The sequence below is a fragment of the Corvus hawaiiensis genome, chromosome 37, assembly GCF_020740725.1.
Source record: "Corvus hawaiiensis isolate bCorHaw1 chromosome 37, bCorHaw1.pri.cur, whole genome shotgun sequence".
Classification (NCBI taxonomy): Eukaryota; Metazoa; Chordata; class Aves; order Passeriformes; family Corvidae; genus Corvus; species Corvus hawaiiensis.
This window is the reverse complement of record NC_063249.1, coordinates 125,821-148,669: the sequence shown is the minus strand read 5'-3', so window position 1 is coordinate 148,669 and position 22,849 is coordinate 125,821. Positions and strand designations below refer to the sequence as shown.

The following is a 22,849-nucleotide window of genomic DNA, read 5'->3' as shown; positions in this document are numbered from 1 at the left end:
TAACAGGGCCATAAAATTCTGAAAACCTTCACCAATCAGCCCAACAATTCCAGCCACTCCTCTGTACTTTTAAACAATAGAGAATTGTCAACCCTCATGCAGTCCCAGGAGTGCCACAGAGCAGGACAGCATCCAGCACCGAGAGCTGAGGACTCACGCAAGGCACAGAAGGACATTGTGGAAGGGCAGAGAGAGCAGCTCTGAAAACACCGAGTGCTGCTGCTCCCTGGCACTGCTGCTGTGCTGGGACTCTCTTTCTTTCCCTCTGCACACAGGCACTGCCCTGCCAGATTCAGATGAGGTTTCAAGGGAAAGGTTTTTGACAACCAAGTTGCTGCAGGATCCCTTATTTTGTTGGAGTGCACAGAGAAGTTGATTTCTAAGTTATATTTTCTAGTGGTAAAACTGAAGGTGTAACCAGTGAATAACAAACAGGATGATAAATCAAATTTAATTCTGCACAAAATATTCACAGAAGAAGCAAGGAACCACTGCACACAGACACAGGCACTACGAAAAGCTTTAGAACACAGGCTGGGCCTGTAATGAGTTACACTGTAGACAAGGGGAGAAGAAAACCGGCACTTTACTGCTTCTGAAAACATTAGTGATCATTTTCCTCAGGGCAGCCTTGAGCTCCTGGTTCCTCAGGCTGTAGATGAGGGGGTTCAGGGCTGGAGGCAGCACCGAGTACAGAAGTGACAGGGCCAGATCCAGGGATGGGGAGGAGATGGAGGGGGGCTTCAGGTAGGCAAAAAAGCCAGTGCTGAGGAACAGGGAGAGCACGGCCAGGTGAGGGAGGCACGTGGAAAAGGCTTTGTGCCTTTGTCCCTGCTCAGAGGGGATCCTCAGCACGGCCCTGAAGATCTGCACATAGGAGAAAACCATGAACGCAAAACAGCCGAAAACTAAGGATAAACTAACCCAAATGAGCCCAAGTTCCCTGAGGGAGCTGGAGTGTGAGCAGGAGAGCTTGAGGATGTGTGGGATTTCACAGAAGAACTGGCCCAGGGCATTGCCCTGGCCCAGGGGCAGGGAAAATGTATTGGCCGTGTGCAGCAGAGCATAGAGAAAGGCACTGGCCCAGGCAGCTGCTGCCATGTGGGCACAAGCTCTGCTGCCCAGGAGGGTCCCGTAGTGCAGGGGTTTGCAGATGGACACGTAGCGGTCGTAGCACATGACGGTGAGGAGACAATACTCTGCTGAGATGAAGAACACAAAGCAAAAGAGCTGAGCAGCACATCCTGTGTAGGAGATGTGGCTGGTGCCCCAGAGGGAATTGTGCATGGCTTTGGGGACAGTGGTGCAGATGGAGCCCAGGTCGGTGAGGGCCAGGTTGAGCAGGAAGAAGAACATGGGGCTGTGCAGGTGCTGGCCGCAGGCTCCGGCGCTGATGATGAGGCTGTTGCCCAGGAGGGCAGCCAGGGAGATGCCCAGGAAGAAGCAGAAGTGCAGGAGCTGCAGCTGCCGCGTGTCTGCCAATGCCAGCAGGAGGAAGTGGCTGATGGAGCTGCTGTTGGACATTTGCTGCCTCTGGACATTGAGGTCTGTCATGGAGAAGAAACAGAGAAGAGTTAGAGGAGATGTCTGTAGCCAAAATCAAAGCCATTTCCCTGATACCTTGCCCTGTAACACACAGACACCCTTTTGTGTTTAAGAGTTCTATGGGTTTTCTTTTCAAGCTCCCCCCATATCTCTCCTGGTATTCTAGGTTGTCAGAAACCCTCAGCATTTCTGCTGCACTCAGGCAGAAGAGAGCAAGTTCTATGAGGCAAAGTGATGAGCAGAGAGTGAAGGAAGATGGTCTGTCATTCTGACCTGTTCAGACTTTCTCTGGGCTTTAACCTTTCTCAGGTGAAGGGTGATCACCCTCCCGTGTTTCCCTTAAAAACCCCCAGGTACTGCTGAGAACAGATGGATCCACCACAGTCCAGCACGACATTTGTAGGCAAGGACTCACGTGGCTCATTTCACCACCCCAACGGCGTTTTCACTGTCATAACATCTCTGCCTTTCCCCATGGGTCTTTCAGGTAACAAAAAAATGCTCTAGCACAGGTTGGCATCTTGGAGAAAAGCTCCCAGCTTGGAAGGAAATCTCAGGGAGACTTCCAAGTGTCCCAGCGATGGCATTGGATTCAGGGAGATTGAGCTGCTGCCCTGGCTGCACTGACAGCCCTGCCCACAGCCGGGCACTGGGGCCAGCGTCACCCTGAGCCAGCTGTGCCCCCTCCCAGAGCCCCCAGTGCCGGGCAGCTGCTCCCAGCCCTGTGCTCTGCAGAGGGAACTGGGCTCGGGGCTGCAGAGCTGCCCCACGGCTCTGCTGCAGCTCTGCCTGCCCAGGAGGGGCTTCACGCCTTGGACCCCGGCCCTGAGGGCAGAGGTTTGGCTGGGGGACAGAGGAGGGAGGGACTGCACTGGAGGGGATCCTGTGGAGATCTCTAAACTCTCCCTGATGCATTTCTGGGTTTTGTTTTCTCTCATTGCCTGATCTTCTCTCTGCTTCCTGGGGATTTTCCTCCTGGAGCTGTTTCCCTGTGCCTGATCTCTCCCTGCCAGCACTCACTGACCCCAAAATCTCTGTGCACTCTCCTTGGCCCTACAGAAACCTGCCTGTGTGCAGGGCACTGGCTGGGGGCAGGTTCTGTTTGTGGGGTGGAGAAAGGACAGGTCAGACTGAGGCTGGTGGGTCCAGCCAAGGCGATGCTGGTGCTGTGCGTGGGCACAGGAGTGGCTGAAAGCACATTAGGAAATTCCTGCATTCCAAACAATCCCTAGAACTAATAGTTCTGATGTTCCAGGGACATGTCAAACTTAATGATAGCTTTAATATTTGTTCTCCCCCGTTCTTCAGTAGCAGGGAACTGAAAACAAAGGCTCAGGAAATTTCCTCATTTTCATAAAAATCCTTGTCATGGAAATATTCTGGGAGTGAGCTGAAGCTCTCAGCATCTTAGAGATTCCTGAACTTTTCGCCTCCTCTACACTCGAGATTCTCTGAGTTGTACTTACAGAATCTGTAGGCATTGGGATGTTGCAGCTTGAGGAGATCACTCCAGGAGCTGCAGCTGCCTTGTCCTGCAGCCAGAGGCTTCCTGTGTCAAGGGCTGGCCATGATTCTCGCGCAGTCACTTCTCAGCATCTTCCCAGCCCTGACTGACTGAAGCTCTCTGTGCCTCTGTGCTGTGCCTGGGCTGGCTGCAGGCAGTGGCCCAGCCCTGCTGGGCTGTGCCCAGGAGCTGCTCCTGGCCAGAGCTGTCTCTGTGCAGCGCTGCCGCTTGCCAGGAGCTGCCTGGAATGACCCTCTCGGGGCTCTGGTGCTGAGGCCCTGAACATCATTCCCTGAGAGGGAGATGAAGAAACCTCTCAGGAATTCAAAGTCACAATCAAACTCCAAAGTTTCTTGAAGTTTTAATGGGTGCCACTGAGGGACACGACTGAGAAAGTGTCCCCAGGTTCCAGTGAGAGCAGAACACTGCAGGCAGTGTTGACAAGGGGGGACAAGCAAGGGAAAGGTGTCTCTGATGCTGAGCAAACGTGGATGTGTTTGAGGAATGCAAAGGGCCAAGGCCTGAGCCCCAGCCCCTGGCAAGGCAGATCCTGTCCCTCCCTCAGTGCTCAGGGCTCTTGCCGGGGCACTGGGATGTGGGGATGGGCAGTGCCAAGGGCAGCACCATGGGGCGGCCCCTGCCAGGCTGCTGAGCAGGGACAAGGAGGCCCTGAGGCCCCAGGGCTGCAAGGGTCACTTGTCTCCTGCTGGCCTCAGGGCCAGGGCCAGCAGCCGTGGCCCAAGTGCTGCACAAGTTGGCTCTGTCAGGGCCTTGCAGCTGCTGCCCATCCCTCTGCCCTGTCCAGCCCAGGCTGTGCCACGCTGTCCCTGCCCTGCGCCTCTGTCCCTGCAGGCTGTCCTCATCCCCCCGGCTGCCCCACCTGGCTGGCCCCTTCCTTTGCTGACATCTCAACTCCACCATCTCTGAATCCACCCTTCAAACCCTCTTGGGTTTCTCCTGTTCTGTCCTCAGTCTCCAAACCACTGAGCCCAGGGATCTCCACCTCCACATACTGATCCTGTACTTGAGGTCTCTCAGCCCCATCATTCTTTGATTCTTATTTTACCAACTCCTTCTCCACAGGGCTGCAAATACCTGCTTTCACCATGTTAGCATTTTCATCTCACCTAATCCCCAACATTTCCATGAAAATCAGAGAATTGCCATACCAGGGACATGAATTGCCATATTTGTGCAGAAACAATTCAAAATTCAAATGGTCTAAAACAAGTCAGAGAACGTTCCAACATTTCTGCATGAAAGATTCCCCACGTGGGTCAGTGGCAGACTCTCCCAGGATGACCTCACAGATGAGGATGGGGTTTTGCCTCTGGGTCTGAGACTCATGGAGGTCAGACAGAAAGAGCATTTTCCAGACTTCCTGAGGGATGCCTAGAAAAGGATACAGGAAGGGAAAGGAAGGGATCATTGGTGGTTTGTAGAGGCACAAGCATGAGAAAACAGAGAGAGAACGGGGTGAAGGGAGCTGGTGGCTCTGCATCTTCTCCTGCCATGGCAGAGCACACAAACAGCCCATCCCTGGGTCCCTTTCTCCGCTGGCTGGGCTTTGGCCTGGCCTGGAAACCTCCCAAGGTCCCTCCCAGGAGGAGTCCCTGTGCGTTTCCCTCCCCCATGGCTCTGCCCCTCCTGATCCAGCAGCTGTGGGGCAGCAGAGCTGGGGCAGGGCAGGGACAGGGCGGGCTCTGACAGGGCCCATGAGGCCACTGCCAGGAGGTGACAGCAAGGACAGTTTGCAAAGGGGAAATGTAGAAATGGTGACTTTGTTGTTTTTAGGCAGGGAAAGCTTGGCTGGAGCGTGTGAGGAGGATGAAAGACAAGGGGTGTTGGGTGAAACAGGGGATGTTCAGCCAGGAGATGAGGAAAGATTTTTGCCCGGTTGCAGGGCTGGTGCAGAGCAGGGTGGCCATGAGCCCGGCCGGCCTCCCTGTGTGCCAGGGCTGGTCAGGTTGTGCAACAGAGGTGCCCCAGAATCAGAGCCCAGGTGGGGCCTCTCCCTGCTGCCTCACTCCTTCACCTCCCCAGGGATGGAATTCCTGTTGGGTGGGGTCTCCGATGTGCTGGGTGACCTCACAGTGCTTCCTGGCCACAATGTCTGCTGAGGGCCAGCCAGGCTGCTGCACTGGGAGTGACCTCACAGCCATCACCATTCCAGCCCTGTCCCCCGGGCCTGGCTCTCCCCTTTCCTCTGCCCTTGTCTTGTCTCTGCTGGGATGAGCAGTTTTGTCATTAATATCTTGTCCCCAGCTTATGGGGCCAATTGCTTCCCAACCAGGCTCCTGGAGCAGAAGAGGCTTCACAATCCCCGTGTGAACACTGCGAGACGAAGGGCAAATGGGAAATTATAGCAGGTTGTGATTGCAAAGGGGCTGTGTGGATGGGGGACAGCACCTTTCTGGGGAAAATGTGGGGCGTTTGGGTTGTAAAACACCAGATCTGCACAGAGCAGGTTGGAAGCGAATTTGATCTGAGCATTTGCTGTATCAGGGACAGAGCCCCTGGGCACAATGTGCCTTGGTCTGCTCATGGGGCTGTGGGACCTCAGCCTGTGCATATTCCTGTCTGTGCTCCTCTCAGGGATCTTTCCCAGAGCAGGGAGAGGCACCAGGATTGCTTTGTTGCTGTGCTGCGGGATATCAGTTTGTGATGTGAGAACATCAAGGGCAGTGGGGGTCATTTGGGATGTGTCTCCAGTGCTGCTCTCCTGCCCTGGCCTCGGGTGCTGCCTCTGGGAGTTCATTAATAATTGTGCCCAGCCTGTGGGGGGAACAGGGGAGGGTGATTTTGCCCCGTCTTTCACCCCTTTCTCCTCCTTCAGGCCTTTTCCAACAGCTTTTGGGAATTCTGAATTCCCTCTGGATGTTAAGGAAATCCTGTTCTTGCTGCTGAGTCTGCCGGGTCTCCTCAGTGGGGTCCACACCATGTTTAGAGTCAGGACAGAGGTTTCCAGGACGGTCATTCAGAGACCTGCCCCGAGGGTGGATAGTCACGAGTGGCATGGAATGTGGGAGGGAATGGGCCAGTATTTGGAGAACTCCTCTCCTCCAATGGTTTGGAAGTTCACCCCTGAACAGCCACAGGACCCCGTTAAAAGTGATAGAATATGTGAAGGAAAATGCTGCAGCAGCTCCAGAGAGGTGCAAAGTGATGCAGCCTGCTGGGCCCTGGCTACTGTTTCCGCGACACTGCTGGTCACTGGACAGCACCCTCAGGGGGAGGAGGAGGAAAGCAGAGCAACAGGCACCGTGGGCACCCCAACTGCAGCTGAGCCAGGGGAACAGCCCCTGCCGGAGCAGCACCTGCTATACAGGAGAAGAAATCTGAGACCAAATCATCCCCAATCCCTCAGTGAGGGATGAAGAGGAAGAGGCAGGGCCCTCACAGCAGGAGGAAGAGTCAAGGCCACAGATAATCACCTGCTCCCGGTCCTCAGGTGAGCTGCGAGATGTGTGAAAAGATTTCAGCTGCCAGTCGGGAGAGCCCCTGGTGACCCGGCTACTCCGTGCTGGGATATCGCGGCTCCCATGTGGAGCTGGATGGTGGTGAAGCCAAGAAACCGGGATCCCTGTCCCCGGATTTGGGCATTGACCGGGTGTAAGGACCTGATAATAAGAAAAATGCCTCAAAAATTGCTTTGTCATTGTGTCTGCTTATTGTAAGCTCTTTGAACACCTGGAGACTGTGTCCCCCAGGTTTCCCTTGTCCCCCATTTGTGTCCCCCATCCAACATCCTCCAAGTCCCCACTCCATGTCCCCCATTTCCCCCATCCTCCATGTCCCTCATCCCATTCCCCCGTTCCATGTCCTCCATATCCCCCATGTTCCCCATTCCATGTCCTTATCCTGTGGCCCCCATTCCATGTCCCATCTCCCATGTCCCCTTGTCCCCCATCCCATGTCCCATCCCCCATGCCCCACATTCCCCATGCCCCACATTTCCCTCTCCATCCCATGTCCCTCATCCCCATCCCCCATCCCCCATATCCCCCATCCCCATTCCATGTGCCCCATCCCACATCCCCCATATCCCCATCCCATGTCTTCAATTCCATGTCCCATCCCATTTGTCCCACACCCCCATATCCCCCATTCCATGTCCCATCCCATTGTCCCACACCCCCATATCCCCCATTCCATGTCCCATCCCATTGTCCCACACCCCCATATCCCCCATTCCATGTCCCATCCCATTGTCCCACACCCCCATATCCCCCATTCCATGTCCCATCCCATTGTCCCACACCCCCATATCCCCCATTCCATGTCCCATCCCATTGTCCCACACCCCCATATCCCCCATTCCATGTCCCATCCCATTGTCCCACACCCCCATGTCCCCCCTTCCATGTCCCCCATTCCCTGTCCCATCCTGTTGCTGCCTGTTCTGAGGGTCCCCTCCCCCTCCCCAAGACACTTGCCTCTGCCATGTGCTCTGAGCTCCTTTGTTCTAAGCGTGGGCAAAACCAAATGTAACTCAGACTCTTTAGCAGTGTCTGATTGGCCGGTCACCCCGGGTCCGCCCCCAGTCCTCCCCTTTCCCCTTCTCCGAATAAAAGAGAAGATCAAGAGAGGCCCCGCCCTCTCTTGGCTCTGCTACACTTTCTGCGAACGCCTCTTGTTGTCTGTTTCTTTTGAAAGCTTCTAACTGTGGGAAATTGAGCGAGCAGAGAGCTGTATTTCTCCCTCTTTGCTTCTGCTGGAGGTATTTGCTTTGCAGCTGACACAGGTACCGATTTTAGAGCTACTGAAACGCTGGATTGCCCGTGCTACCTCTCTGGGTTGTTCGAGGCTTTCTAAGGCATTGAACTACTAGCACTAGCCAGTAAAAAGCTGAAAAGATACCTCCCTCACCATCCCATTTGTCCCACACCCCCACGTCCCCCATTCCATGTCCCCCATTCCATGTCCCATCCCTCCTCCCTGCCCCAGCCCCGTATCCCTGCCCGTGACCCCGCGGTGTCACCACGATGTCACAGAGGCCCCACCGAAGTCACAGTGCCACCAGCAGCGTCCCCGAGTGTCCTAGGGACACAACAGGAGCTAGTCTGGTGGTGGGACATCCCAGACCCCCCCCCATCCTGATCCCACATCCCGATCCCACATCCTGAGAGAGTGCAGAATGACCTCTCACCCTCCCACCACCAGGAGGACCAAGGTGGAGCTCTGGGGGAGGACAGAGGTGGCTTCAGCCACCACCCCCAAAGGTACCGGCACTCCCTGGACCCCTGGGAATGTCAGATCTGTCAGAATCCTGACTCAGTTTCCCTCAATTCCCAGAGTGGAAGAAAATTTGGGACGTGGTGGCCGACTTTGTCCTGGACCAGCTCCTGCTGCGGAACAAGGTTACCCCAGTTCCCCCACCATGTCCCCTCCTGGGGGTCAAGGTCACCTCTAGCTCATTCTAAAATCCTGAAATTCCACTTCCAGAGCGAGCAGATCCCAAAATCCCAAAGTTCTGCTTGCAGAGGATGAAGATCGCAAGATCCCGAAATTCCGGTTCCATGGAGCATGGACCCCAAAATCCCAAAATTCCACTTCTGGGGGGAAGCAGATCCCAAAAATCCCAAAAATTCTGGTTGCAGGGGGTGCGGATCCCAACCCTTGGCGCCCTGGATGTGGTGCCCTGGCAGGCGCAGGTTGGGGACATGGAGGTGACAACGCGGAGGCCGATTTTTTGCCTGTCCAGGAGTTTGGTCCAGAGCCACAATTTGATGGATGTCTGGGAATTCCAGCCCGGTAGGACCATGGGCATTCTGAGGTGGACACGGAGGGAGGGGGAGAGTTGAGGGAAGGGGTGGAAAATGGAGAGTTGAAAGGTGGGAGAAGAAACCAAAAGAATGTGAGGACACCCTAAAAATCCATGAGGAGATGCCAAAAACCCACAAGGAGACCCCTAAAAAATACAAGGAGATCCCAAAAATCACAAGGAAACCCCCCAAAAACCAAGAAGAGATCCCAAAAAAATGCATGAGGGGCCCCCAAACCCATGAGAACACCCTAAAACGGCCCATGAGAAGGACCCCAAAATCACAAGGAGCCCCAAAAAAACTGTGAGGAGACTCAAAAATATATTAAAAAAACCCAAAAAAGCACATGACAAGAACCAAAAAACTAGATGAAGACCCCATAAACCTATGGGAAAACCCCCAAAAACATGAGAAGACCCCATAAACCCATGGGAAAACCCCCCAAAACCCATAAGAAGAACCCAAAAAAACATGAGAAGCCCACAAAAATCATAAGGAGACCCCCAAAAAACCAAGAATACCTCCAAAAAGCACACAGAGACCCCATAAAACCATAAGAAGACCACAAATGACCATGAGGAGACCCCCAAAATACATTACAAGACCTTGAAAAAGCAGATGGCAAGACCCAAAAAACCATGAGACAAGAAAAAACAACAAGAAGACCTCAAAACCACAAGGAGATCCCATAAAACAATGAGGACATCCCCCAAAATATAGCGATACCCCATAAAACCATGAGGAGCCCCCAGAAAAACACAGGAAGACCCCAAAACCCACAAAAAGACCCAAAAAAACCACAGAAAGACCCCAAACACATAAGAAGACCCAAAAAAAAACGCACAAGAAGACCACCAAATTCACAAGAACCCCAAAAAACATGGGGAGACCCCAAAATCCCCACGAGAAGTCCCTAAAAATCACAAGACCCTGAAACGCATGAGGCACCCCAAAAATTTTGTGGAGACCCTAAAAACCACAGTAAGTCCCCAGAACTCACAAGGAGACCCCATAAAACCATGAGGACACCCAAAAAGACCATGAGGAGACCCTCAGAATCATGAGGAGACCCAAAAATTACACAGTAAGACCACAAAAAAAAAGACCCTGAAAACCACAAGGAACCCCCCCCCATCCCCCCCAAAACCACAAGAAGACCCGAAAAATAACCAGGAGACCCCAAAACACCATCAGGTGACCCTTACACCGATGAGGAGACCCCAAAAAACACAAGAGGATTCCAAAAATCATGAGGACACCCAAACAAAAAAGCACATAAATCAATGAGAAAACCCCCAAAAATACAGGGATACCCCATAAAACCATGAGAAGACCCCAAAACCCATGAGAAGACCCTATAAGACAAAGAGAAGACCCAAAAAACCCATGAGAAGACCCAATAGAAACATGAGAAAACCTCAAAAACTCACAAGAAAACCCCCCCAAAACAGGAGAAAGCTCCAAAACTCCTAAGAAGATTCCCAAAAAACCCAAAAAATCATGTGGACATCCAAAAAAAACATGAGGAGACCCCAAAAAAGCATGAGAAAAATCCCATCAAACCACAGGAAGACCTCAGAAACCACCAGGAGACCAAAACAACCCCACAAGAAGACTCCAAAACACCCTGAAAAATCTCAAAAAACCATGAGAGGACCCCAATAGCCTCAAGGAGACGCCATAAAACCTTGAGAAACGCCCAAAACCCCACCGGAAAACCCCAAACCCCTCAAGAATACCCCAAATCCCCCCATCTTCCATGTCCTGCCAGGGAACCTGGATCCCCTGCGGACGTTTGCGGTGGCAGCGGCACTGGGGCTGCCCCGGCGCAGGGTGGAGGGCGCCCTCCAGACCACCATGTCCCTCCTGTCGCGGTGCCTGGGGACAGGTCAGGACGTGGCCCTGGTCCTGAGGGACATTGGAGTCCTGCTGGTGGAGCGGCGCAAGGTCCGGATGAGGTTCTACCACGACTTCCTGGGGGCGGTGGCCGGGAAGGAGAACCTGGCAAAGGGGGTCTTCAAGGTGAGGGGGTTGAGGGGATTGGGGGATGGGAGTGGGGTGGTCCTTTAAAATTCCCTCATCCATGGGGAGAAGGTCCCACCATCTTTGGGGTCCTTAAGTCCCTTGGCCATGTTAAGGAGATCCCACCATTTTTGGGATCCTCCAACATTTCCTCATCCCCATGGAGAAGGTCCCAACGTCTTTGAGGTCCTCTTTGGGCTCCTCCAATGCCGAGTTCCTCATCCTTGAGGAGAAGATCCCACCATCTTTGGTCTCCTTCAGTGCTGAATTCCTCATCCACATTGAGGGGGTCCCACCACCTCTGGGTTCCCCGAGTCCCTTGGTCATGTTGAGGTGATCCCACCATCTCTGGGCTCCTCCAACATGCCCTCACCCATTTTAAGCAGGTCCCACCATCTTTGGGCTCCTCCAACACTATGTTCTTCATCTTTGGGGTCTTCCATTGTGGAGGCCCGCATCCATGGTAGGAAGCTCCGGCCATCTTGGGGCTCCCCCAGCACTGAGCTCCTCATCCATGATGAGAAGATCCCACCATCTTTGGGGTCTTCTAATGTTGAGCTGCTCATACCCAGGAGAAGGTCCCATCCCTGTTCTCTGCCGTTGCAGATCCAGGAGCTCCTGGACATGGTGGTGCCTCGGGGGGTCCCCGTGGCCGCCCTGACCTCGTTTGGCTCCATCATCGTCTTTCCCGAGTGCGTCCGGGGGCGATCCCGGGGCTCTGGAAGGGGGGGACGCTGGGGTGGGACCGGAACAGGGTCTGACCCAACCCACTCCAGGATTCCTTGGATTTAGGGGGCCTGGAATTCTGCACTGGGTGGGTCTGGGGGATGGTGGATTTTGGGAAAACTGGGGTGGGTTTTGGGAAAATGGGGTGGATTTGGGGGAATATGTGGCGGATTTTAGAAAAAAACCAGGTGGATTAAGGAAAATGTGGTGGATTTGGGAAAATGGGATGATTTGGGAAAAACATGATGGATTTGGGACAAACAAGCTGGATTTGGGGAAAAACAAAGTATATAAAGGAAAATGTGTTGGATTTGGGGGGAAACAAGGCAGATTTGGGGAAATGTGATGGATCTGGGGATAATGGGGGTGTAGCGGGTTGGGTTTGTAACTAGGCGGAAACACCAATTTAGTGTAGTGGTTTGGCCCAAAATACTCATTACTGTTTATCTGCTGTGAGATAAGAATTAGGAGAAACGCAAAGCAGGCACCAAACTTGAAAGAATATAAAGAAGTTGATTAACAGACCTAAAAGAAGAAAAAAAAATTGTACCACCTTCAGAACTCTTCTCCTCCCCCCACCTTCCTCCCTTCTCCCACTGACAATGGAAAAAGACAACCCTTAAGATGTTCAGTCTGTTTACCACTTCCATAATAACCTTGTTCAGTCCATTTAGAAAGAGAAGTCTCTTCTTGCTCGTGCTATGAAAACAGTATCACAACGAGCCAGCCGCCCACTTCCAAATATTGTTCAGTCCATTTAGGAAGAGGAGTCTCTCTGCTCGCATGTGAGTCCTTTCCCCCGACTTGCAGCTTTTCCCACAACTGCTTTTGAGGGTCCACTCTTGAAGTTTTTTGGGGTACAATTTTAAGGTTGAGCCATTCAGAAACAAAACCAGAGGCCCTTCTCCTTCCCTGGGAGCAAAGGGTCTTCCTCATCTTCATCGTTAGGACTGTCTCTGGGAGCATCTCTAGGAACTGAGGTTTTCTCTTTCCCATTTGGAGCAAAAGTCCTCATCTGGTCCATCTCTAGGAACTGAGGTTTTCTCCTTTCCCGTTTGGAGCCAAAGTCCTCATCTGGTCCATCTCTCCCTGTCCAAACTTCTCATGAAATTACAGCTGCGTCAGCATCTGCCTATCTCAGCGCAGGTGCTTTTGCTTACGAGTTGAACACTCCACCCCCCGTATCTTCATGAAATTACAACGGGATACTCTGCTATATCATAGCTTCACAACAGAATTTCAGCTTTAAGCATCTCCTCTCTCTCTTCCCTCAGGTTTTCAGCTCTTCACAGCAATAAAAAGGGTTAATCTCACCTCGGCCTTGCAGCTTTGCAGCTGGAATGTTGAATGTTTCTTATCGAAGTGGAGAGGGGGGAGAGCCGAGCCGCTCCGGCTGCCCACGGCAAGGCAGTGGGGGGGGTTCCACGGCTGGAACAGGTCCATCGGCTCCAGGATGGCCGTGGCCCGGCCTGGCCTGGCCCGAGCAGGGCCTGGCCGGGCCCGCTGGCCCCCACACGGGCCCTGCAGCCACCTGTCCCAGCGCCGGAAACGAGAGAGAGCTTGGAGGGGGAGTTTGTCTATTCTTAAGTGTGGATCACAGAGGTGGTCACAACTTTAAGTGGCTTAGAGAATTGTCCATATTCAAAGTGGCCGCTGATAGGCTCTATCAGGTCCCAGAGGAAGCTGTAAGCACCCCTTAGCAAGGACATCCCTTCCGGGACTATGCTTGCTAACCTATGACAGGGGGATTTGGGAAAAACTTGGTGGCTTTGGGAAAAACATGGTGGCTTTGGGGGGGAAATATGGTGGATTTGGGAAAAAACAAGGTGGATTTGGGGAAAACAAGGTGGATATGTGTAAAATCAGGTGGATTTGGGAGAAAACAAGGTGGATTAGGGAAAACGTGGTGGATTTAGGGAAAACTATAGTGGATTTGGGGGAAAAAACAAGGTGGATTAAGGAAAACGTGGTGAATTGAGGGGGAAATGTCATGGATTTGGGGAAAACCGTGGTGATTCCAGGGTGATTCCGGGGTGATCCCGGTGTTTCCCACCCAGGTTCGAGAGGGAAATGGTCCAGGTGCCGCTTCCGAGGACGCTGCTGCTCCAGAGCCTCCAGAACCTCCCCAAGGAGACCCCACGTCCCAGGGGGGAATTGGGGCCACGGATCAGGAAAGGTGGGAAAGGCAGGAAACCTGGGAGAGACAGAAAAGGTAAAATTAAAAAATAATGGGGAAAAATGCAAAGAAATGGGGAAAAAGAAAAAAAGAGGTGAATAGGAAAAAAAGGGGAAATGGGAATTAATTGGGATAATAAAGTACAGGAATGGCGGAAAGGAAAGAAATAGAGGAAAAAATCAAGGAAACGGGGGATATAGCAAAAAATGGGGGAAATGGGTATCTTTGGGGATAATAAAGGGTCTCAGTTCTGGAGACAAATTTCAGGAGGAAGTGCCCTGGAATGAGCCTCTAGGGGGAAAGGGTTTCAATAACTCCCTTTTCTTCTGCCAGTGAGAGAAATGGATACCAGGGGATGAAAGCGAAAAAAAAGTAAAACTGTTTATTAACACAGCAAGATACCCACAAGGCCCAGGAAAAAGAGAAAACTGAACCTTACACCCACCCCCACCTCGCCGCGTGGCCGAGAGGCAAAGACGGCGGCTGCCCTTCTTTGTCTCTGGGAAGGGGGAGAAAAGGAGGAGTTCCCGCAGTAGCTGGGAACCTGTTGGGTTTCTGGCGCGGGTCTCCTCCTCGCAGCAGGCGAAGGTGGTGGAGTTTAATGTCCCTTCCATCGCTGGCTCGGTCTTTCCGGGGTCCGGACCGGCCGGGGCCGCCCCCACAGGCTCCTCGGGCCGAAGAAAAAAACAAACTGAGACGGTTCAAGATAAAAAACCCAAAAAGCCACTGAAAGTTTTGTCCAGGGAAAAGCCTCCAGGCCAGGGGAAGGGAAAAAAAACCCCAAAACCCCAGAAGCTTCCTGCCTAAATTGGCAAAAACAATCCAGCAAAGGCAGCGAAGTACCAACCCGTGCAGCCGCCGACCACGCCGGAGAGAGAGACTGAAGCGAACCGCGCAGGAGCCCAAGGCTCCGGCCCCACGCCCCGGGCCCATCCTAAAGCTACAGCAGCTGTTCTCTGGGCACAAAGCACAGTTAGGGAACAGAGCATCATCATCAAACCACCCCAAGACATAAAGCAAAAAAACTGGGGAAAAATCAAGGAAAGGTGGAAATAGCAAAAAACAGGGAAATGGAAATTAATTGGGACACTAAAGAAAAGAAGTGGACGGAAAGGAAAGAAAAACCAAAGAAAAGAGGGGAAACGGCAAAAAATGGGGAAATGGGAATTTTTGGGGATAATAAAGCAAATAAAGGGGAGAAAGGAAAGAAACTGGGGAAAAATCAAGAAAAAAGGAAAAATAGGAAAAAATGGGGGAGAGGGCATAGGGGAATGAGAGTGCAAAGGCAAAGAAACGAGGGAAAACGCAAAGGAATGGATAAAAATGAGAAGGAAAGGGGGGAAAGTAAAGGAATAGGGAAAGAGCAAAGAAATGGGGGGGAAAAGGGAAGAAATGGGACAAGTGATGTCACCTCTGACTTGGCCTCTCCTTCCCAATTCCAGAGGCAGCTTCTGGAATATCAGGAGTAGAGGAACAACCTGAGAAAGAAACTCCAGAAAACCAGAAAACCCAGGGGAGGAAGCAGCAGGAGAGGAAGTCAGAAATGGAGCTGGCGAAGAAGGAGAAAAAGTCAGGAAAGTCGGAAACCAAACTGAGGAAAAAGAAATCAGAAACTAAATTGGGGAGGAAGGAAAAGTTGGGAAAGTCAGAAACTGAACTGGGGAAAAACAAGTTGGAAACTGAATTGGGGAGGAAGGAGAAATTGGGAATATCGGAATCTGAACTGGGGAAAAAGGAGAAGTCGGAAAAGTCAGAATCCAAAGGGATGAAGGAAAAGCAGGAAAAATTGGAGAAGTTGGAAAAGTCAGAAAGGTCAGAAACTGAGGGGAGGAAGAAGAAGTCGGAGAAGTGCCCAGACAGGTGAGGCCGAAGGCTTTGGGACAACCTGGTGTCCTCTAGCTTGGGATGACCTTTCTCATTGGATCCTTCCAGGGATCATCCCAAGATTCCAAAGGCCGGACAGCAACGGGACTGCTGCAGGCGCCGGCGCCAGATGCGCATGGCCAAAACTCCACGCTCCAGAGGAGGAAGAGGAGAAGGAGATGGGAAAGAGGTAAAGAAGAAGGAGAAATCCAAGCGGATCCATCCTCAGGATCCCTGGAGCTTCCAAACGCCGGTGATTGCAGTGCTGTCAGCATCCAGCTCCGGCTCCAGCATTCCTGAGGATCCCCATCCCAAGGAGCATCTGCTCAGCCCTGCGAGGCCGAAGACAATGAGGATGAGCAATGAGAACTTCTGGCCAGTGCTGGAGGTGTCTCTGGAGTAGTTGGGAATCTCCACGAATCTCCAGGAATCTCCATGAGTCTCCAAGAGCCATCAATAAATGCCTCCGGTTTGGGGCAGCTGAGGGGTGACTGGGAGGAGCTTCCTTCCCTCAGGATCCATTGGGATTTCCAGAATTTGCCCTTTTTTGCCCCAAATCCCATTGGATCCAAGCCCAAATTCCATCAGATCCACCACAAAATCCCATTGGATCCAAGCCCAAATCCCAACAGATCCAACAAAAAACCTGTCAGATCCGACTCCAAATCCCAGTGGATCCAACCCCAAATCTCAGTGGATCCAACACCAAATCCCATCGGCCCCAACCCTGTCTCTGGGGGTGGCTCATGGTCGTTTGTGCCGGGAATTGTCACTGTTGCCCCCGGACCTCCTGCCTCTTGGGGGATATCGCCAGAGGTGTGAGCTCGGCCGGGACCCTGCGGGGGTGGGTCTGGCGCTGCCCCTTCCCTTCCGTTCGGGATCGAGGAGCGGCCGCGTGGGTGGCGGAGTGAGTGTGGCTGGCCCGGGTATTGCTGCCCTGGGGTTCTCGGCGCTGCCCCCGAAGCCTGCCTGCTCCTCGCTGCTCCCTGCCGCCCGGGGGCCCGGAGCCAGCGCGTGCGGGGCCGCCTGGGCCGGGGCCGTCCCCGCCGGGTCCCTTTCTCCGCCATCACCGCCCGGGAAGGCCCCGCCCCGCTACCGCAGCGCCCCCTGCTGGCCGCGAGACAGCGCCCGCCCCGCCCCGCTACCGCAGCGCCCCCTGCCGGGTGTGGCCAGAACTGCAGCCACGGGGGAAGGGGAGCCGAGGGGGGAACTCCTGTCACTGCTCGGTTGTTGTGTGATCTCCTCTGACAGGAATATATATGTATGTATATGTATATACGGAGAGTTATTCCTTTTGCCATATTTCTGCCTGGGAGCCCCTGGTATCACAAAGTGACGATTCGGAATGAGGGGGTCATCCTTCCATTGCAGGAAAGTTCCCGCCTTCCTGGGCAGACATCTGTCTTTTAAACCAAGACCCTCGTGTACCCAGGGACCTCACACAGCCCCGCTGTGATGTCACAGCCCACTCTCTGATGTCACAGTGTGCCCGGTGCTGTCACACCTTTCTCTCTGATGTCAGAGTTGGCGCTGTGACGTCACACAGCTGTCCTGTGACCTCACAGTTCACTCTTTGATGTCATTCAGTCACAGCCTGCTCTGTGATGTCACACAGCTGCCCTGTGATGTAACAGACCACTCAGTGATGTCATACAGACATCCTATGAGGTCACACAGACATCCTATGAAGTCACAGGTCTCTCTGTGAGGTCACAGCTCACTTTATGATGTCATATTGCTGCCCTGTGATGCCACACCCCACTCTGTGATGTCACACAGCCCCTCCATGATGTCACAGCCACTCTGTGATTTCACAGCCCTCTCTGGGACTTCCCCTGGTGTCACCTTTTGGGTGGGAAGGACAGATGGCCTCCAGGTGCATTTCAGCCCACTCTGCCTGCAGCCCCTGGCGCCCGGAGGTGCCCAGCAGCTCCCGCAGGCTGCAGAACCTCCGCGCCACCCCCGACAGCCACAAGCACCCCTCCTCATCCCGGCGGAGCTTGCACCGCTTGGAATCCTGGCTGGAGCGTGGCTGTGGAGCGACCGCCGGGCTCAGCAGGGCGGGGACCCCCTGGGGGCTCCCCAAACCCCCCCAGCTCACAGCACCCGGTTGTCCTCCTTGGGGAGGGTGACGAGCCGGGTCTCCACGGGGCCGCCCTCCCGGCTCGCTGCCTGCTCAGGGCTGATGTCGGTGATGTTGGGGAAGTTGCACGAGTGCTGGCACTTCTGTGGGGACACTGCTGGGGTGACACCACCGCTACCCGCGTCCCCACACTGCGGGGCCCCCGCCACAGCCACTGCCAGTGCCTTGGAGCCGCCGCAGCTCCAGGACACGCCACTGTCTCTGGGCATGGGGATGGCAACGTCCGGGGCAGATCCCGGGCAGGGGACATGGAATCTCCTTGGGCCAGTGGCGCTGGAGCCACTCCAGGGCCAGCACGGGCTGGAGCTTGAGACCGGGTCCGTCTGTCCGGCAGCCCCCGAGCTCCCGCAGGGATTTGCTGCAGCGGAGGCCCTGGCAGGGGAGGAAGTTGTGCCGCTGGATGTGGCTCTGCAGTGGCACCAGGATCCAGGACATGGAGCTGCCTGGGACAGGAGGCACAGGAGGCAGTCCAAGGATGTCGGACTGTCCCCAAGGGTGCCAGGCTGTCCCCAGGGATGCCAGAATGTCCCCATGGATGTCAGGCTCTCCCAGGGGATGCCAAGCTGCCCCCAGGTATACAAGGCTGTTCCAATGATGCCAGGCTGTCCCCAGGGGTGCCTGGCTGTCCCTAGGAGTTCTAGGCTGTTCTGATGGGCGCTAGGCTGTCCCAATGGGTGTCACTCTGTCCCCATGGGTGCCAGTCTGTCCTGATGGATGCCAGGCTGTCCCCATGGGTGCTACATTGTCCTCATGGGTGTCAGGATGTCCAGTGGCTTCCAGGCTGCCCCGGTGGTTTTCAGGCTGCCCCAGTGGGTGCCACACTGTCCCCCCAGACCCCGGCTCACCTGACATGGCTGCAGACCTGTCCGGGGCTCTGCTGCTCCTCCTCGGCGATGTGCAGCATGTCCAGCACAGCCAGGCTCAGCCCTTCCTCCTGTGTGGGCAGGCTCAGCCCCACGACCACGCAGCCCCTGAGGAAATCCCTGCGGGACTGGGCAGGACACAAGGGTTTGGGGGTGTAAGAGACAGTCCGAAAATCCCTCATCTGCCTCACGATCATCGCCGAAGACAGAGACTGAACACAGCAGTCCTGGCCTGGCTGAGGTGGGATTGTCTGCCAAGTGTTGCCTACGGGTGTGCCCACTGGGAACTGGTACGCATTCCTGAGGAAAATTAGTGCAGGTCACAATGGACTGCGCCGTTCTTGCTGCCCAGGCGGGAAGGACTGCGCCGAAGCGGAAAGGAATGACCTGTCCTGTACACCTCTCCGGTACACCTGTCTTGTACGTCTGTCCTGTACCTGCTTCCCAAAGCAACGGACCCCATAACAATGGCTGTAGATTTCCCAACCTCTTGGCCAGTTGCCCCTCGCTTCTGAAAAGGACTATAAAGGGACTTTCTGAAATAACCGAGACGGAGATCTCCCCGCGGAAAGAAGACGAATCTATTGGCGGAAGACCACGAGGACTTCGTCTCATCCGTTGGTAGCTATTGCCCCTCTTTTTCCCCTCTCTACTTTGTTTCTCTCTCTCTCTCTCTCTCTTACTCTCTTCTATTGCATTACTGTGTTGTGGGCACTTAATAAAGGTGCACTGTTTTGATTAAAACTGAAATCTCTTGTGTCCTTTTACACTCTGAGATCGATAAACGAACCATCACGACCCCCGCTTGCACTAGCGGATCGTGACAGGGGGGTTCTCCCGTCTCCTGCTGTGCCAGGACACCTGAGGCACCCCAAGACCCCTGGCCCGTGCTTGTATCTTCCTCGTGTCCCAGTGCCCACGTGAATCACATCCTGCCCCAGACTCTGGCTTCCTGCTGCTTCCCTGCCTCCATCTCTGGGGCATGTCCCCCTCAGGGGACACAGTGACCCCCATCTGGGCAATCTGGGGTGGCCTGTGCCCACTGTGGGATGGCCATGAGCAGCTCCAGGTGAGCCAGGTAAGAGCATCCAAATCCTCCAGGCACCGGTGGGCACTGGAGGAGGAGGAGCAGGATGAGGACCCAGCCTGGCAGGGCTCACCTGGGCAAAAGGGTAATCAGTGATGGGGTAGGGCAGGACAGGCCCAGCCCGGTTGTTCAGCAGCCGGAAGCGCTGGGACTGTCCCAGTCCTCACCAGTTGAGGAAGAAGAACCTGATGGGGACAGTGGAGGGGTCTCAGCGCTGCGTCCCCCAGAGAGCACAACCCCAGTCAGCCCTCAGAGAGTCCCAGGGAGCCGGGCTGGGGCTGTTCCTGGTCCTGTAACCATGACCTGGTGTGCACAGGAACAGGAGATACTCTGAAATTCCTTCAGGAATGTGGGGATACCCCAGAACCCACTCAGGAATGGGGTCCCACTCGGCCTCATCATCCCCAGCCTTCAGCTGTCTCATCCAGGCCCCATCCCACCCTCACAATCCCCACCCCAACACATCCCACCCTCCTGGGCAGGAAGCCCTCTTCAGCCTGGCCTGGAACACTTCCACGGCTGGGGCAGCCACAGCTTCTCTGGGAAACCTGTGCCAGAGCCTCAGCACCCTCACAGGGGAAGAATTCCTTTCCAAAATCCCATCTAACCCTGCCCTCGGGCACTGGGAAGTTGTTCTCCCTTGTCCTGTCCCTCCAGGCCCTGGAAAGAGTCTCTGTGATCCAAGAATTGCTTCTCCTCCCTGTTGTTGGGCAAAAGCTGAAGTTGATTTTCTCCCAGTGGCAGCGGCCAAGCCCTGAGCCGGGGGCAGGACCTTGCCCTGGAGCTCTGTGGGCGCTGCGTTTGTTCAGCTCCAGCAGAGCAGGCGGAGCTCAGAGCTCCCCGGGGCTGCGGCTCCTCCCGAGGGGCAGCGCGGGGTCAGCTCCGAGCTCTGTCCTGGGGGAGCAGGGACAGGACCCGAGGGAACGGCTGGGGCTGGGCCAGGGCAGGGCTGGGCTGGAGAGCAGGAGGAGCTTCTTCCCCCAGAGGGGGCTCGGGCACTGGCCAGGCTCCCCAGGGAATGGTCCCGGCCCCGAGGCTGCCAGAGCTCCAGGAGCCTTTGGACACCGCTCCCAGGCCCAGGCTGGCATTGTTGGGGTGTCCTGGGCAGGGCCAGGGGTTGGACTCAATGATCCCGGTGGGTCCCTCCCAGCTCAGCCCATTGTGCAGTTCTCAGCCTTTGGCTCAGCCTTTCTGTCCCCACGAGGAGCTGGCAGAGCTGTGGGGGTGGGACAGGACCAGGGCAGCCCCGGCATTCCCGGCTGTGTGACACAGCAGTGGCAGCCCCAATGTTCCATCCCTGGGGACGCTCCAAGAGAAGCGTCCAGACCCGCCTCCAGTCAACAGAAGTGACAGGCTGCTGACCCTGAGTGACCATGGCCCTGCCAGCTCGGGGCACCGCTCTGGCAGCCGCATCTCAGCCGTGTCCCAGCTCCTGCAGCCCTTCCTCTGCCCCGAACCCTCCTGCATCACAGGCAGGGGCTCATTTCGGTGCCCCTCGGGGGTCTCCTCTGGGGGTCGAAGAACACCCGGCAATGGAACCTTGGGGTGAAAAGCAGCGATTTTAGTCCTCCCTAGCAAGGCCAGAACTGAAACTTTGATCCTTTTGCCTGGGTGCCGTGGAGGCCCCCGGGGTGTTTTCTGCACTGAGTTCCAGCTGCCAGCGCTCGCTGAAGGCGCTCCCTGCAATTGTCCCACTGGCAGTGCCCTGTCCTTGTGTCATCTGCTGTAGCTGGGCATGAACAGAGCCCCTGGATTGTATTTCCAGCTGCTGTGGAACCAAAACTGAGGGACCTGCAGCTGCCTGAATGCAAAAACTGGAATATGAGCATCTCTCAAGGGGGAAATCTCCCCTTTCTGTGCCAGCCTGTGGGAATGCTGGAATTCTCTTCTCCTGCTGGGGAACTCAGGGTGTCTGGCTGAGCAGGAAAGGTGACCCTGAGCCAGGAGCTTTCCTTGGCTGAAGCAAAGCCTTTGCATGGAAAGACCTTCCCAAACTTGTGTCCTGGGCCAGGAGGGATTGTGCCACCAGAGCAGTCCCTGCTCAGCTGGGTTGGACATGGAATGTCCTGGTGCCATCCTTTCCTTCCCTCCAGCCCTCAGCTGGAGCTTGGATTGAACAGGGACATGAAGAGAAAGGAATTTCCATCCCAGGGCAGGGCTGTGGTGCAACACGTCCCCCAGAAGGAGTCTGGAGCAGCCCAAGGCTTTGTGTGCCAAGGCAGAGGCAGGCAGGACGCAGAGCTGCCAGCAAAGGAAGGGGCCAGCCAGGTGGGGCAGCCAGGGGGATGAGGACAGCCTGCAGGGACAGAGGCGCAGGGCAGGGACAGCGTGGCACAGCCTGGGCTGGACAGGGCAGAGGGATGGGCAGCAGCTGCAAGGCCCTGACAGAGCCAACTTGTGCAGCACTTGGGCCACGGCTGCTGGCCCTGGCCCTGAGGCCAGCAGGAGACAAGTGACCCTTGCAGCCCTGGGGCCTCAGGGCCTCCTTGTCCCTGCTCAGCAGCCTGGCAGGGGCCGCCCCATGGTGCTGCCCTTGGCACTGCCCATCCCCACATCCCAGTGCCCCGGCAAGAGCCCTGAGCACTGAGGGAGGGACAGGATCTGCCTTGCCAGGGGCTGGGGCTCAGGCCTTGGCCCTTTGCATTCCTCAAACACATCCACGTTTGCTCAGCATCAGAGACACCTTTCCCTTGCTTGTCCCCCCCTGTCAACACTGCCTGCAGTGTTCTGCTCTCACTGGAACCTGGGGACACTTTCTCAGTCCTGTCCCTCAGTGGGACCCATTAAAACGTCAAGAAACTTTCGTGTTTGATTGTGACTTTGAATTCCTGAGAGGTTTCTTCATCTCCCTCTCAGGGAATGATGTTCAGGGCCTCAGCACTAAAGCCCCGAGAGGGTCATTCCAGTCCTTGTACTGTGTCTGCGCTGCTGAGCTGGGCCGGGTTCCTGGCACAGAGGCAGCTCCTGGCAAGCGGCAGCGCTGCACAGAGACAGCTCTGGCCAGGAGCAGCTCCTGGGCACAGCCCAGCAGGGCTCAGGCCACTGCCTGCAGCCAGCCCAGGCACAGCACAGAGGCACAGAGAGCTTCAGTCAGTCAGGGCTGGGAAGATGCTGAGAAGTGACTGCGCGAGAATCATGGCCAGCCCTTGACACAG

At 55.1% G+C, this 22,849-nt stretch overlaps 1 protein-coding gene across 1 annotated transcript; it reads right to left on the bottom strand.

Annotated features, from left to right (window-relative positions):
* Positions 1-436: 436 nt before the first annotated feature.
* On the bottom strand, positions 437-3,183 carry LOC125319220 (olfactory receptor 14C36-like). The gene is made up of 2 exons (XM_048290326.1): positions 3,012-3,183; positions 437-1,547 (listed from the first exon to the last, which is right to left on the bottom strand). The coding sequence occupies exon 2, from the start codon at positions 1,522-1,524 to the stop codon at positions 523-525; it is 1,002 nt and encodes a 333-aa protein (XP_048146283.1). The 5' UTR covers positions 1,525-1,547; positions 3,012-3,183; the 3' UTR covers positions 437-522.
* Positions 3,184-22,849: the final 19,666 nt, after the last annotated feature.

Excerpts from the sequence above, each read along its gene's own strand:
- LOC125319220 (XM_048290326.1), bottom strand. The coding sequence starts at position 1,524 with ATGTCCAACAGCAGCTCCATCAGCCACTTCCTCCTGCTGGCATTGGCA.